Below are 16,094 nucleotides of genomic sequence, written 5' to 3'. Positions count from 1 at the left end.
AAAGAAAAACATTTATACACATATTTAACTTTTCTTGATTGCATATTTGTTTGAACCGATTGCAGCCCAAGCGAGAGATTGATCACACAGCCAATGGGATCACCAAGTTGTGATGAACTCTAATAAGATATGATTATGATTGATACCGTCTTGCATATTATTTACGGTTAGGACATCATCATTGACGATCTGCATAGTCACATGTACATGACCAGCCTGATGGTCGCTGGTGCTAAGTGTTGGTCAATGTTGCAGTTGCAACATAGACATTGCAATCGTGCTATCACATAATTAACATTCAATCATCGTTTCTTATGCAATTACAGCGTTAAATATTATGTGATAATAGAGTAATACGGTATGGGTCCCCGTAGCATACAAATCAATTGTGTAAGGATTGATTTGATTCGATTCAATTTGATTTCATTGTCTTAAGTTTGTATATGTGTTCGTTTGCGTTTGCGCTCATGATCACGTTCCCCCTCGCACTTTCTCTCTCTGTGTGTGTCTCTATCTCGACGATCAAACGGTCGACATTGTTTCTGTTTCTTAGTCGTCATCGAAGAGAAAGAAAAATGACACGAAAAGACAATGGCATGTTTGAAAATTGACGTCTCTAATTTGTTTCGACACATGCATACAGACGGCAGCCGTGGAGGTGGCGGCGGCACACGGCCGTTCGAAGAATGCCATGATCAGACTGCCAGAAGAAGAATATTTTCGATACGATTGCTTGCACAATTTATCGCACACTCGATCGATATGTCGGCAATTTGGAATTGGTGATTGCTGGATCTGGTAAGCGTGCGCACGCCTTAAATTAAATGTGTACATTTGTTGTTTTTTTGTTTAATCTGAAAGAGAAAATAATTGATCTTGTTATTGAAATGAAATTGCATTAAATCAAAACACGTAACATTTCACATATCAATGATTGGAAGTCAGAGTGGAAAGAAAATATGTAATAAACACAGACACTGGACACTATTACGCGGCGCGCAATGTATTTCTATAAAAGAGTTCCATATTCCGATGCCATTTTTCGTTTCGTCCGTCCGTCCGGCCGTTCGTTGTGCGCGCTAGCTCACGCGCACACCATAAAACCAGCACCACGCGATACAATTTGAATGAAACATTTCGACGGTTTTTCTTTCGGCCTTTCTGTGTCTGTCTCTGGTTTGGTGGTTTTTTTTCTTCTTCTTCTTCTTCTTTTTCTGTCTTCTTGTCTTTTTCCCCATGCCTTTAAATAAGATCAGGCTAAATAAGTAATTTGCCGAGGGAGAGAGAGAGAGACAGAGACAGACGCAAACTGAGCCACTGCCTGTTTTGGCTTTTTTGTTGCGATTGATACACAAATATAGAAGTCTGGGAAGTGGAAACTTGTGTCGAATCTTACAACCAAATGAAAATGAAATGGATTGAAAAAGGCAATGAAAAGTAGCCAACTGTTATTTGGTTCCGTTGTGCCGATGTCGATGCCGATGCCAATGCCAGTATTTTTGTTCATACACCTCACATGCCGTGCCCGCCGATAAACTAAATGATGCAAAAGAGAGTAGCATAAGAGATGGCAAAGAAAGAGGTGCGCGCGTATGCGCGCACATCAACGGCAAAAATGTAGCTCGATGCAAAAGACGTCGATGATCGCAGATGCATTCGCATGCTGAAAACTTGCCTGCAACTTGTAACCATGAGATACATTAAGTCGAAAGTAAATGCTGCAATTTCACATCACATCACATCACATTGTATATATATAGATATCGGTGCGCGTTAAGCGCTGCAATTGAAGTTACGTAAAGAAAGTCTTCATTTATCAAAATGCGCTCAAGAAACGAAAACGATTCAAAGTGAAGTGAACAACGACGACAACGACGACGACGGGTGTGTGTATCCAATATTGGACCATTTGGCAATATGCGTAGTAAAGAAAACGAAAGTAGTTTTCTACTTCGATCGTTTTGTTTCTCGTTTAAAGTTTTGTTTTGTTTTTGTATTTTTTCAATTTAACTAGATTCTGTTTCCATATTTATTTCTTTGCTTTCTTCACGCTCATTTTACTCTTTTTTTCCTCGATCTCATCGGCCTGGTGTATAGTGTGTGAGCGCATGTGGTGCGCGCGCGCCTTTGAGCTCACGCTCAATAGCGGCCCCGAATGCGCATAGAAACGTTATCGATTTGTAAACACATTTTCCCAATGATAAACACATAAACATAAACTTGTGCTTGCTGTTTTGACGCTGTTTCCCGTCTTGATTGGAATGGTTTTATTTGCGGACAAGTGCGTTAACAGATTCCATCGATTGAACGTTACATAAATGTCGCACGATTTGATGCATTGCCATAAGTTTATCAGTTTGTGCATCGTGGCAATTCCATGCACATTGCACACAAAATGTGCAGAGAAACAGCAGCAGCGGCGACCGCAGCAGCAACAGAAATCATAGAAAAAAAAGAGCAGCACATTGAAAACAAACCAATTTAAATTGTACGGGACTATTTCGAAACGGATATAACGAGTTTTGTCACTGTTCACAGCTTGGCCGTTTGACGGTTCCGAGTTAAGGATATTTCGTTTCGTTTGCCGCCAGCATTTGTGTGAGAATGTCATGTGAATGGAGAGTAATTTTGACGCTGATTGCCTTGTCGCTCGATAAAAATGATTCAAACGAAGACGAGAGCACTCGCACTCGCACACACACACACACAGCACCAAAGGAATTTTTCACAAGAATGTAAATTGATGTACTATCTCTTTCGCAAAATGATTGTAATGGCCGATTAGCGGGCACATCAGGAAAGGAATTTTAAATGAATTAAAATTTCGATGCAACTACCGACCGCTTGTTTTCTTTTGGTTTGCTCATTGTGACCGCATCGTGGTAAGATGACCACTTTTGATGCTTCAAATTCAATGTCTGAATATGCGACGCGCTAAGTCACAAAACAAACGTGCATCGACGGCATCGCAAAACGACCAATGATGAATATATGTTAATTAGTTGCTGTACCCAATACAAAGCGAATTATGTACATCAGAATGAAATAAATTACCGATTAGATCGAATTGTTGTGTGTGTATTTTTTCTGCACTGATTGAAGCTCCATTGTTTTCTTTTTCTCTCATCTACATCTTCTTATTCTACGGCACAATTGTACTTCTGACGTTTTCTTTCATTTGCGCAAGATTTGATCAAAATCTTTATTTCAACTTTATCCTTGACCTATCAATAATTTTGCACCTATTTTTTTTTCTGTGTGTTTGATTTATGTTGTGTTGCCAGGCAATTGGCTTTTCTTCTTCATTTGTTTGCCTCTTTGGGCAAAAACGGATATAGGAACATGAAATAAAACAGAACGGGGGGGGGGGGGGCGGGGGGGGGAAAATAAGCACAGCGTCGGAACGAAACGAAACGGAACCGTGTGTTCACCGACAACGACAATGTCGTCGGCGACGTTCACGTTTCTCATGTAAACCGGTAAGTTGTGTAATGGCGGTGGCTCGAGAATCGAGACTGGAGGAATGCTTGTCATGTGGAACAAAGGAAATTCCCACTTTTACTAAATGGACACAGAATGTACAGAGGTAGCTTGTCAAAACATTAAATTAGCCGAGTTAAAATTACTTCGACATTTTAGCCTTTCATTTTATCGTTCGCTCATTTTGGTTTTCGTGTTTAATTCGATATGAAAAGCGCCCATAATAATCATCATATGCCAATTATATAACATAAACAAAAGAAAGATAATATTACATTTTCTCCGTCAAGCAAATAACAGGTTTCGTATCGATCACTCACGTATCCACGTTATTTTTTTTCTCTTTTCTCCTTTTTTTCTTCTGTTGCTTTATAAATTTTTTTTTTGATCCATACCCGATTTAAATGTTTTAGTATATATATATATTTTTTCCTCTCCTCCTGCCTTCAGTCTGTATGTTTGCCAAAAAAGGCGAATTACATTGTTATGAAGATAACATTAATCTCATCAGAATTAAGAAGAGCCGGGTGGCGAATTGAAAGTATTTTGTTTGTGGCCCACTGAACAAAAGAAAGCACTCACCGCTTCACTACTGTCGATGTGTACACAGTGAAGGTGGAATATAATTACCCGATGAAATTGTTATGTATCATAACATATATGTATTACACATATCGGTAAAATAGCTGAAAATTAATGGGCTCATAATGATTAATTTTTAAATCGGATCGTTGGTGATTAGATCCATTTCGTATCATTTGAATACATGGATGAAATGGCATTTTGATGTCGACAAAGAGGAAAGAACAATTAAGCGCAACAAAACAAATGGTCCATTCAATGACCGCGATGGCTTTCTCTTGCATTCTTTTGCCGCTTTACGTACTAAATCCATTCAGTAAGAATTTATTCAATTCCGTTCGCAAATCCAACCGATCATTTACCTACATTTTCAATTTCATTTACATCCGCAACTTTCCCAAAGCAAATTGTGTAGCATTCTTTCGGGCTCGTCCAATGTTGAATGCTTTGTGCACAGTAAATCGTCAATTTGAAGACAGTCAAAGTTTTATGATATGGATTGACAAGCAATCCGTGAGATGGCAGCACACTTCGGAATCGTGTTTGATTCGATGCGAAACTTTTGAAATATCGACGCAAAAAGCGATTCTCCAGTTGATGGCAATAAAACTAACTACAGGCTGCTTAAAAAAAAACTCCGTCGATTTATTGCACATTTGTTTTCTTTTACAACCAGTGATAAAAAGAACAAACACATTTTAATTCGAACAACTTGACACAAGAGTTAAGCTTAAAACTTTTAAGTTAAAAGTGGCATTGGCCCAAGAGTTGAACATTGAGAGAAAAAAAATAAAAGATTTCAGCTGCTGATTTACATTCTCATTATTATTTATTGGGATTTTCATTTTTCCGAAGCACGTACATCTGATTTGATCAAATAAATGGTAAAATGCGAACTAATAAATTTAGTCTTAAAATCTCATCTAGCAAAACTACGGAAACAATCATATAACGCATTACGAATACGGCGCGGAAAAATTCAATAGAAATTTAGTTTTGTTAATGCTTTGTTCAGAGTGCTTTGAGAAGTGCTAGAGAAAGGCAACTGAGAGTGACAGAAAGAGAGGAACGCAGTTACGTTGAATCTCGAATGGCCGCTTTTTTTCACATTGTCTCCGTGAAAATATCTCTGTTGTTTATATATTTGCTGTTGTTGTTTTTATTTTGGTTTTGATTTTTGTTGCTATTTCACCGTATACTCTGACCGAAAACCCAAATGTGTCCCATCTGTTATTTAATTAAATTGATTGTTGATACTGATCACCGTATTTTTCTACCAAACTGGAATTAATTTGCACTTGGTGCAATTATGTGCTTATTTGTCTTTCGTCATGCTCAATCAAGATGCGTAAACGCAATTTTAAACTAATTTGATGACTCGAACGTAAACAAACGCGGGCGCTCGTACGCATAGCATCAATCTCAATTTGCTTTCTATCGAAAAAATGAAATGGTGTTGCTCTTTTTTTTAATGGTGAATGAATTAAATGAATGGACAATGATGATGGAATATAGTAGGCTCTGAAAATGTTGTTGCGATTGTGGCGGCTGCCGTTGCTGTAGATTAATGATGATAAGGATTTTTTGAAGCCGATGATTTCCATTATGCGTTTTGTGTATGTGTGTGTTAGGTGTGTTGTGCACTATCTTTCTAATGATTTATATTTACAATATTCCATTAACGTAACTAATCTACTAGATGCTAGAGTATTTTTTTTTTCATTTCATGTTTACACGAAGAATCTTGTTATTTTTGTTTCCCGTATTGATCACCGTAGTTTTGATTTGTATTGTACATTCAATGCTCAATTCCAACCGTGATGATGTTCGTGATGTTCATCTTGGACCCATACTTTCTCTGTAACTGGCTTCCAAATCTAATTGAACGCGAGCGCAAACAAAAAATTAATCAAATTTTTGGAAACATTTATTTGTCGATCACTGTCGATTGACTGTACGATGTGCGTACCTTTTTCCACGTTGGAACATGAATTTCCTTCCACACTGGCACCTAAAAATTGGAAATTGGTTGTGAACATTACTTGGTTGAACGGTTTATTGTTGTTTTCGTGGTTTTTTTTCTTCTTTAAATTTAGATCAAGATAAGATGAAGGCCATTCAAATACCTCATATGACTTCCATTCATTCTTCCAGACTTGCCTAAGTAGGAAAGTACAAATTGAATATTGTATTTTGTGAATATTTATCTCATACAAATTAGAGTCAACTGAATGTATAGTAAAAACGTATATTCGTATTTGCAGCGTTAGATACTTACTTTTTCTCATGGGCCCAAACCTTCACTTTTTCTACTTTAGTGATTTCGATTTTTTTCTCTTCCCAGAATTGTTGTTTCTCTTTTAGCCAAATTTGACGCTTTTCCGTATGCCATTCTTGTACCCTACAAACGAAATTTTTGTCATTTAATTGGAATTCATTTTTTTTATTTGTCATTTAATTGTGTGTCTGCCTAAAAAAAAAGAAGTCCATTTAAAATGGACTTGGGTGAAATAGATCCCATAGTACAGACAAGACGGTTTATTGGAACTGGCTTTTGGGACAAAACATTGAATAGATTTATATATTTACCATTCTTCTTTCCATTTCAGCTTTTTCTCGGGTATCTAAAAATGGATGATGTATCAATTATACAATATTTCGACTTATGGCTTTTACTAATACTCTAGGGGTTTCACGCAAACTCGAAGGCCGAAGATTTTACTAAATAGCTGGAAATAAAACCATTTTATGTGTAAACTATAGATATTGCTTCTTTTTATTCATAAACTCGAATTTTTTAGAATTTTTTGAATCTAAAAATTCTGGAAGTGGGCTTTGGTGGATCCTCAGGATTGTTCAAAACCACTCCTGGTTCTGGAAGTGGATCCTCAGGATGGACCAGGGCATTGTCAAACCCAGTCTGATCCATCCTGAAGATCCACCAAAACCCACTTCCAGAACATAATTTTCAAGGTGAATTTTGAAATATTTCGAAATAATACGGATTTTGGTGAATCCCAGAGAATGTGGGAGAAAAGTGAGAAATATTGAAATTTTAGATGAATTTCAAGTTGCGTGAAACCCCTAGCTAATACTTTAATGCTTCGCATTTTTTTCATGCGAAGGAAGTAGAACTGAATCGAGTCATTACGAAAAATACCACTCACCCATTCCTGTTTCTTTTCTACTCGCCAAACTTTTTTGTATTCGGGTTTCCAAATCATTTTTTTGCGCCATAAATCGTGACTAGTGTATTCCCAACCGTCTTTGTCTTTACCTAAGAATTTCTCACCAGGAATTCCCATTTTTACCCAATCAGGAACCTAAAATTTTCAAATGACCATTAAACAATTTTCACAATGAAAGCTCATTAAAAGATAGTCCAAATACCCAGGTTTGCTTCCAGTCAGCGACTTTATGTTCGCGCCAGACAGCCTTTTTTTCTTCGACCCAAATTGGTTTATTTATCTTGAAAAAGACGCAAACAAATGATTAAAGTAGTTAATTGCGGAGGTTTGCCTACCTCAACTAGATACTCGGATATTTCTTTGTGATGATGTTTACTTCTGGTTTGAGTTAATGAATGAGCATAGCTCTCGCGTGTGTTCGAGTTAGTGTGTGTGTGAGAGGGAGAGAGAGAGAGAGAGAGAGAGAGAAGAAAGAAATCGAAGAAAGGCACGCGGTCATTATGTTCGGCTTACAAATAATAATCGCTTTGTAGACATTAAGCAGAACCAAAACAGATCTATGTAACCGATTCGTGCAGGTTTTTCTTTCGTTTTTCTCTCTCTCTTTTTCTTTCTTCTATTCGTTTTCAGTTAAATTATTTCGTTTAATCGGTATAATTTTTAGCGTGTAATTCAGGTGGAAAGTGTCGCTTCATTATATGGTACACGAAAATTAAATGGCTCATTTTGTTAACGCACATACACACACCAGTGACATCACATTCTACGACACAATAATCAAAATGCTATTATAACTTTCATGCAGAGAAAGAATGTTGTTAGTACAGATACTTTCCACATGACCTTTATTAAATGTAATGGAACATTATAATGTTTCCATTTACATTTTGAATCGATTATGATGAAAGGTTAGCTGTTACCTTTTTCCATTTGGGCACTTTTACCTAAAAAAGGAAACAAATGAAAAGAGCATAATGTAAATAAAACGGTTTCAAATCCAATGAAAGGAATCATTTTTCTTTAATATCAAATCAACTCACATCTTTCCAAGCGGGCACTAAACGCTCCTTCCAAACTGGATATTTTGGATAAAGGTAAAAATTATTATGACCATTTCTGTAAATCTTATGTGAAATGTTATGACGATTTTCAACTCACCCGGATGTTTTATGACTTTAACTTCTGGCGTTCGCTTTTCCTTCCACACGGGAACTACATTGAATTAATTATTTAGTTATTCATTTACGTTGTTCAGTGTACATTGAGAGTAATTAGTTTATTAATTGCCATTACCTTCCACTGATTGCCAGACTGGGACGGAAACGCTCTTCCATTTCGTTTCGTGCGATTGCTTTTTTATCGTTTTCACTTCCTTGACCTTATTGACGATTGGTGGAATGAATTAAATCCAGATTTTATCGCAATTTTTAACCAAAAAGCAAATATTTTATCAAGAAATTGGGAATCAACTAAATTGTACGAAAAAATGACTATTTGCAAATTCTGAACTGATGTAAGTAGGTTGTAAATATATCAAAATGAATGTATCTGAAATATTCTCAAGTGTTTAGTCGTAATATTTATCAGAACTATCTATCAAAATCTGAGGAGAAACACTGCAAGAATTTGTAATAGAATGGATTTAACAAAGTGGAGTATGTAGCCAAAATTCGTTGTTCTGAAGGGATTTTGCTATTCAGTAGCCACCCTGATAGTATTCGAATTGGAGGATCCGATCGATATGATTTAAAAACCAACTAAAATGATGGCAAACTTCTGAATTACCCATTCCTCCTTCCATTTAATTTTTTGTTCCCAGTGACCTTTTGGTGGTTCTGGGTGATGTTCATGATGTTCATGATGCTCGTGATGATCATGATGTTCGTAGTTTTGTTGTGGCGTGTAGTCATAGCCACCGCCAACGCCGCCACCACCACCTCCGATTGAATCGGGATAACCACCGCTCGCATCTAACGAAAAATCAGCTCCACTGCCGGGCTTCGAATAAGAGTCTTCATATGCGAGCACAGATGAGATTATGGCACCAAACACGGTCAACAACAGAATCTAAATTGTGGCAAACAAATTGGAATTTGAAAGTGAGAATAGAAGTGAAAATTTCGTGTGACTTGAGAAAATGAGTTTTAAATTGGTTAAAAACACGAAATTCACAGGAATTCGAACGAAATGCCCGCCAGGAGGAAGAATTCATTAAGCTTTTTTCTGCTGTTGTTGTTGTGTTCACTTCGATTTCTATCACTTTCGCTGTGATATTTTAAAAAGCGCTCCCAAACAAATGTTACCATTTCAGCTAGTACATATTTATAAGCTCAAAACGATGAACTAAATTGAAGCAGAATTTATGAATATAAATTTTTTTTTTCACCAAACCAAACACACAAACACAACACAGTCGGACAAAAAAGGCGAAAACACGTGTTTTTTTTTGTACTAATCCGATCCGGAAGCGTATTAAATATGCTTTTTGAATTATGGTTACAAACGACAATAATAACAACCATAACAAACGATGACTTCAGATCGCGTTGTAATATGACGGTATCCAAGTGCAAAATTCATTGACATAAAATTCACAGAAGAAACACAAAAATGAATGAAAATGAAAGAAAGAAGAGAGAAAAAAAGAGGCACATGAAGATTTATACCATTTTCAGTGCGATCGTTATTTTATATTTGCTTGTAATCCACCCGAAGGCATTCAAATTCTCTTACTTCATCGTTGAAATTGGAAAACAGCATCATATTATTGCATGTACTCTGACTGCTTTTACTCTCAGCGATAAAGGCAAAAAGTCATCTAGGTGGCTGTTGCTATTGTTATTGTTATTGTTGTTGTCGCTGTTGCCGCGCTGTTGCTCTTCAGTCACGAGAGCGCGCACACCTTGCCTCGTTCAGGCAACTATGTACATGTTAAAGACTCGTACTTGATTTCGAGTCATCGTTCATTTTCCTCAGTGATTTCATCGTCGGCTCTTAAATAGAGTGTTAAAATATAATTTCCCACACTTTAATCGCTGTAAATTACACATAAATGCATGCGCGCTGCGCTGTACGTGTTTGAAGAATCTTCGCTGGTATTTGTCCACATCGAAGCTCTCGTACCTTAGCTTTCATCACGCGTGTTTATTGGAGAATTTTTACACAGAATAAGTGTATCATAAATGTATTGTTTGATTTTTGTCTGTGAACAGAAAGAAAAACACCACCAGCAATCATTCAACCTCTATAAATAGTTCAGTGTTTCTAATTTTTTGTTTTCGTACATCGTTTCGCGAATGAGATATCTTTTGTTGTTGTTGTTGCTGCTGCTGCTGCTTTTTTTCATCATCTCTTTTTAGTGTTTTAATTTTCAATTAAATAACGCAACGAACTCACGTACTGAAGGGCATTTCACTATGACTTACAGAAAATCACAAAAAAAAACAAAAGAAATAACCTTTTTCTCTCTCTTATTAAGTGCATGCCAACTACAATGTTGATGCTTTATGTATGTGCGCGCTTTTTTCTGCCTTTCTTTCTTCTGATGAATCAATGGCCCCAAATCAATATATCAACGATACACTGAAACAGAAGTTTACGAATTTAAAGAGAAAAAAAAAATATGGTCAGCGCATTTGGTCATTAATTGAATTATTCGACACGAATCATGACCACGTTGAGCAATTGCTCACTGTTCCCTTGCCATTGGTTTTATGTAATTTGGCGCTTTGTGAAATTATTGAAATATATTTGCATTGCTAAACGATTAGACAGTGTGCATGGACTGATGAGTCCGCGACAGGGAGAAAACGGACAGAAGAAATATTTCGTGAGTTTTCTCCTCTTTCATTTCCAAATTATGCGAAATATGTGGCAAGACACTGTAATTACTCAAAAGAGAGAAAAAAAATATGCAGAGCTGTGAATAGAGGTGTACAGACGCGTCAGACAAAAAAAGGGGCGGACATTGCAATGGCCATGTATCTTTTCTTTGCGTCTTCTTTCATGTGTTGTCAGTTGCATGCGCACGCATATGGTCATCTTGCTGAAATAGAAATTAATTTCACCATCACTCGATCCGATCCGCCAATGCCGTCGAATATAATATAATGTGTCACATCAATGTCTCTTTTATGTTTCGTCAATCAATGGGAAAAAAAATGACAAATTGACTGATCGATACGTATTCACACATAGTTTTTTTTTCTGCTTTGGATTTTCCCATTCGATACGATGTACGCGGCACGGCACAGATCGTCTCAGAAACCAAATCAACAGCGAATTATGTATTTTCCTTTGTAACAATGAGAAAATAACGACATTTGAGACACAACTATCTGTGCTGTTGTTTTGCATATTTTTGCTCAAATAGTGGTTGTCTACAGTTTTCTGCCGGTATGTGAGTGTGTCTGTGCTTTTCCATTTCTCGCTTTTCGAATTTCAATTGTTTCGGATTGAACATTTCGATTGCAAAATTCTCATGCCGTTTGTCGAAGTCATTTGAAATGACATACTTCCGGAGATTACGTGATGATATTTCTCTCCATGCAATTGTGCAAAAGCGTAAAGGTGACATAGAGAGGTATATGGCATCTGATTCCGTTTTTTTTCTCGTTTGTTTATCGCGATTTCGATGACTTGTTTGCTATTTTCATCTTGGCCGTTGCTGTCGTCGTCGTCTTCGTCGTCGTCATTTCCAATTGCAAATGAAAATGAAAACAGTTACTTTACCTGATGCGATCAGGGAAATGTTTACGAAAATTTATGGTTGAAGGGAATGACATGACATTGCACTGATATGAAAATGAACGAATTGAGAGACAAAAAAATCAAAACATACATGAGTGTTTTCATGGCAAAAGAGTTCAACGTACAGTCGCCCGTCGCGTTTTTTTTTATGTGTGCAAATTCAAATTAATCGTGGATTCTTTGTGTCGTTCACATTTGATGGTCCATTGATATAGAGTGAGATTGGCTGGTTGTACTATTGTCTCATCATATCCTATGGAACGTCAATTTGGATCAGACAAACAAGCCACTTTCGTGTCAAAAAAGAAAAACGAAATTTCCATGTACTTGCATTGTCTCGTCTAATTATGAACAAACGATTCTCATAATCTATGGAAATTAGGCTGTTTTTTGTACATGTTCTCGAGCGCGTTTAATGAAATTTTGCATCAAATTCATGTGAGATTTTTGGTAGTAAAATGAAGTCCATCGCATCATTACTGTGGAATGTGAACCCAACAATGGTGATTTAAAAAAATCGACATTGGCCAGGTGTGACCCACGAACTGTGTGTGGTTTTAATGTGTTTTATGTCGTTTTTTTTTGCTTGGGAGAAACGAATTTGAAGGTTGCAATTTCAAGCTTTCTTGTGATATCTGCAATTATTTCCATTTCTACTGATTTTCTCGAAAATGTTCACCTTGACAATTGGGAGATGATAATTTTTTTTTATTGAAATTGGCACATCTCATCTTTTGATTTGAAATATCTTAATCAGCGTATTGAGTGTGTTACTTCGATATTTTATGTGTTTCAACTTTTGAACATTTTAGATAGGTACTAAAATAGTTACAAGAGTGATGAATTACAAATCGCAAAGTGCCTTATTATCTAAAATTCCGATTGCTTATGAATAAGTTTTTGGAGAAAAAAATGTGCAGAATTTCTGTTTATGTACAAAAAATGTCGTATTGCATTACGGTAAACATGGAAGTCGCAATGAATCTTATTCGGTACCCCAAGATCTTCTCACAATGAAAGATTTCTATGCAAGAGAAGGAAACCTGCAAAAACCACATTTATCTACATAAAACATAAAATTCGATACCCAATTCCTTGTTTCCTTTGAATCGATTCAAACAATTTTAAAATCGATCCTTTGGGTCCAGGTACTAAACAAATACAATGCTGATGAAATAAATGATGTGTTTTTGCAAAAACGAAGCTCCGATGCAAATCCAAACAGGCAAATTATACGTCCGTTTTCATCAACAACAACGGTTCTTAAATTCAAATGTTATGAAGAAACTGCGGGACAGACACTGGATATTACGGATAAAAAAAACACTTATAACTGTAGTTAGAACACATGCTTTCACACTTTCAACAATCGCCAATTTTAGGGAGAAAATGGTGGGCTCTTGAAGGAGTACATTCCTGTGAATTTCGTGTAATATGACCACAAACACAACACAATTTCAAATTAATGAAGAAAAAAAAAACTAGAGAATCTAGTGGTTGGACACTGACCATCCTTACGATCGAAATCGTAGAATTTTCCTTGTAATCGATTATCATTTTCAAATGCTTCTAAAACTCAGTCCATTGAATATCCTTTTTTTGATTAAAAAAAAACTAAGTAAATTCAACTTTAGACTGCAAGTAAAATGCACACTTCAACGGTTTGTCGCAAAAAAATATATTTGGAAATGTCTTTGAATTATCCGTTATGCACAGGCATACACATTCACTGGAGAACAGACTTCATGCGTTCGATAATCGAAACTGTTTTGGATTGTCTGCGCTGCTGTTTGAATTTCTTCGTAAAAATTCACTGGGAAAATGGCAGTATCATTCAGGACCGTTTGATTCGGTCTAATAACTGACGAAACCGTTTGGTTCATCTTATTTTATATACTCCGTTGCCTCCACTACTCCACGTGAATGTTAGTAATTGCAGCGGTGGTAGCAGCACCAGCAATCGCATAAAATATCAGCCCAAGCCAAACATAAATAACATCAAATCTAACAATGCGCAAATCGAATCCGAAATGGTTTGTGTTGAAGTGAGACCGTTGCGTCGAAGGCATCTGGTTGGTAATCAAATAAAATTTCACACATTTCCGTCCTCTTGCCACAGATAGATGCTTTTGCGAGCGAGAGTGTGCCTGTTCTTCTCTCGCTCGTTTGGAGTTTGCAGCGCGCGCAATGGAAAGTGAACCGAAAGAAAAGCAAAGCAAATACACGAAAAAAACGACTCAAAACTCAAAACTGTATGCCGCGTCGGTGCGACTGTCGCCGTGTGTTGTGTGTTGTGCATGCATCAAACAACATAGTCATTTGGGCTTTGATCGCCTGGTTGGTAACGTGTGAAGCAGCGCTCACTTCTTTAGTTTGTTGCCAGCCAAACGACATTGTTGTACTTGAGTTCCCATACGAAAAACACCCGAACGAAAATGAAAACTACGATGAAAATGCGCGCGCACCGTCGACAGCATTCAACAACAAACAGCTGAAAACATTATACCACCGGTGAAAGAGAACGGTAAGCGCAGCATCCATATAGAAATTTAACCGTACGTAAACAAACATAATATGCTACGACAGAAGCCCCAGCAATGTTATTTAAGTGTCAAACATCAAGCAAGCCATTTCAATAACGGAACTCATTCGCAATGCAAACATCGCAATTTCGAAGAGAGTCTCACCAATCAGTCCAGCGACAAACACAGTGAAATGACAGAAAAAGAAGAAAACGAACGAACAAACGACCGACGATAGATAGGAAAAAAATGCCATCATTGTTTATTAACTCATTGGTCAAGGCAAAATGCAAAATATAAAACTCATTTAATGTGTCATTTGTATGCAGAAAAGCGAAGTAATGCAAAAGTACACCGACTCGAATTGAATTGAATTGAAGCCGATGTGCAATCGGATCTACATTTTGACATTTCGTGATTTTCCCCGGCTAATAATGATAACATTGAGTGTGAGTGCGGCCGCGCGCTCGCGCGCATAACAACGCTCATTTAGTTGAACTGTGAATCGTTTCCAGGGATATGATGAAATTTTGACGCTGTTAATGTGCACACTGCACACTCACTGGGCTGCATATCTGTACAACAATATTATCGTTCTTTTATGTAATCCAAATCTGCCGTGACATCGGCTTCTCTCCGTCTCTCGCTCCGTCGCTATCGCAAGTGAAGAGTCTTTCAAAAGTCAAATGCATGAAATGTATTTCGTGCGGCCCGTGATATGCCGTTTTTCCTCCTTCTCCACCTTCTTCTTCTTCTTTTTTTCTTCTCATTTTATTGTTGTTGCAAACTTACCATTTCGCCCTCTTTTCGCTTGAAATTCGAATAGAGATAATAATAAAAAAAAATGGATACATCACCGGTTAATTTTGTCGAGTTTCGGTTTTCTTCTTGGATTCGCGCGCCATATGCTCGATGTTCTCACACACACATAAATTGCGCATAATTCGGCATTACTTATACAACGCATTGCTTCACGTTGCGCACGATTCATCGTTTTCAATGTTCGTCGTCGCTCGCGCACCCAACTCTGATGTGTGTATCATGCCTACTTTTATTGCTACTCTTCTCGCTTCTTGTCTCGATTAATTCAACTTGGTTTGGCCATTCAATTTCTGGTCTGAATAAAACATTTTGTGGCTAAGTTTTATAAATACGCGTGTATGTAATAAGGTAATTACAATAGTGTATTTCTATAAAGATTTGAATATGTTTTCTTTGTTTGAGCACAACGGACAAAAAATGTGTTGTAATCATTGACATTAGACTGATAGAGACTAAGCGCGAGAAAGAGCGAAGAAAAGCAAAAAGTGAGAGTGAGAAATGGAAGAGGTCGCTTAAAGAGCAACAGAGAGCCAAATCAATGAAAACATTGAAGACCAAATAAATAAATAAATGAATGAATCGAATGGAATCAAGACGTAGAGAGAACGAGATAGCGAGAGAAAAAGAGCTTAATCCATTGGCAAAGGGTCTTGCCATTGCAAGATTGTGGCCGAAAAGTCGAAAATCGCAAGACCAAATGCCTCACAATTTGTCGACGTATCAAATGGCTTCTGTTATTGTCGGTAATTAA

The 16,094-nt window shown here is 37.1% G+C and overlaps 1 protein-coding gene across 1 annotated transcript; it reads right to left on the bottom strand.

Moving 5' to 3' along the window:
- Nucleotides 1-4,866: 4,866 nt before the first annotated feature.
- Nucleotides 4,867-13,870, bottom strand: LOC129578017 (uncharacterized). The gene is made up of 13 exons (XM_055466050.1): nucleotides 13,509-13,870; nucleotides 9,036-9,317; nucleotides 8,544-8,628; nucleotides 8,409-8,462; nucleotides 8,291-8,325; nucleotides 8,171-8,194; nucleotides 7,453-7,530; nucleotides 7,230-7,385; nucleotides 6,652-6,686; nucleotides 6,341-6,463; nucleotides 6,189-6,222; nucleotides 6,032-6,073; nucleotides 4,867-5,939 (listed from the first exon to the last, which is right to left on the bottom strand). The coding sequence occupies exons 1-13, from the start codon at nucleotides 13,554-13,556 to the stop codon at nucleotides 5,868-5,870; spliced, it is 1,068 nt and encodes a 355-aa protein (XP_055322025.1). The 5' UTR covers nucleotides 13,557-13,870; the 3' UTR covers nucleotides 4,867-5,867.
- Between the last annotated feature and the right edge of the window lie 2,224 nt (nucleotides 13,871-16,094).

The sequence above is a fragment of the Sitodiplosis mosellana genome, unplaced genomic scaffold (assembly GCF_009176505.1).
Source record: "Sitodiplosis mosellana isolate CC-2019 unplaced genomic scaffold, AAFC_SMos_1.0 Smas_scaffold_6226, whole genome shotgun sequence".
Classification (NCBI taxonomy): Eukaryota; Metazoa; Arthropoda; class Insecta; order Diptera; family Cecidomyiidae; genus Sitodiplosis; species Sitodiplosis mosellana.
The sequence above is the reverse complement of the archived record's forward strand: the minus strand, read 5'-3'. Positions and strand labels throughout refer to the sequence as shown.

Coding starts and splice junctions, on each gene's coding strand:
- LOC129578017 (XM_055466050.1), bottom strand. CDS start 13,556: ATGATAATCGATTACAAGGAAAATTCTACGATTTCGATCGTAAGGATG. Junction 8,326..8,408: donor TAAAGTCATAAAACATCCGG/GTGAGTTGAAAA, acceptor CAAAATATCCAG/TTTGGAAGGAGCGTTTAGTG. Junction 8,195..8,290: donor TAGTGCCCGCTTGGAAAGAT/GTGAGTTGATTT, acceptor TTCCTTTTTTAG/GTAAAAGTGCCCAAATGGAA.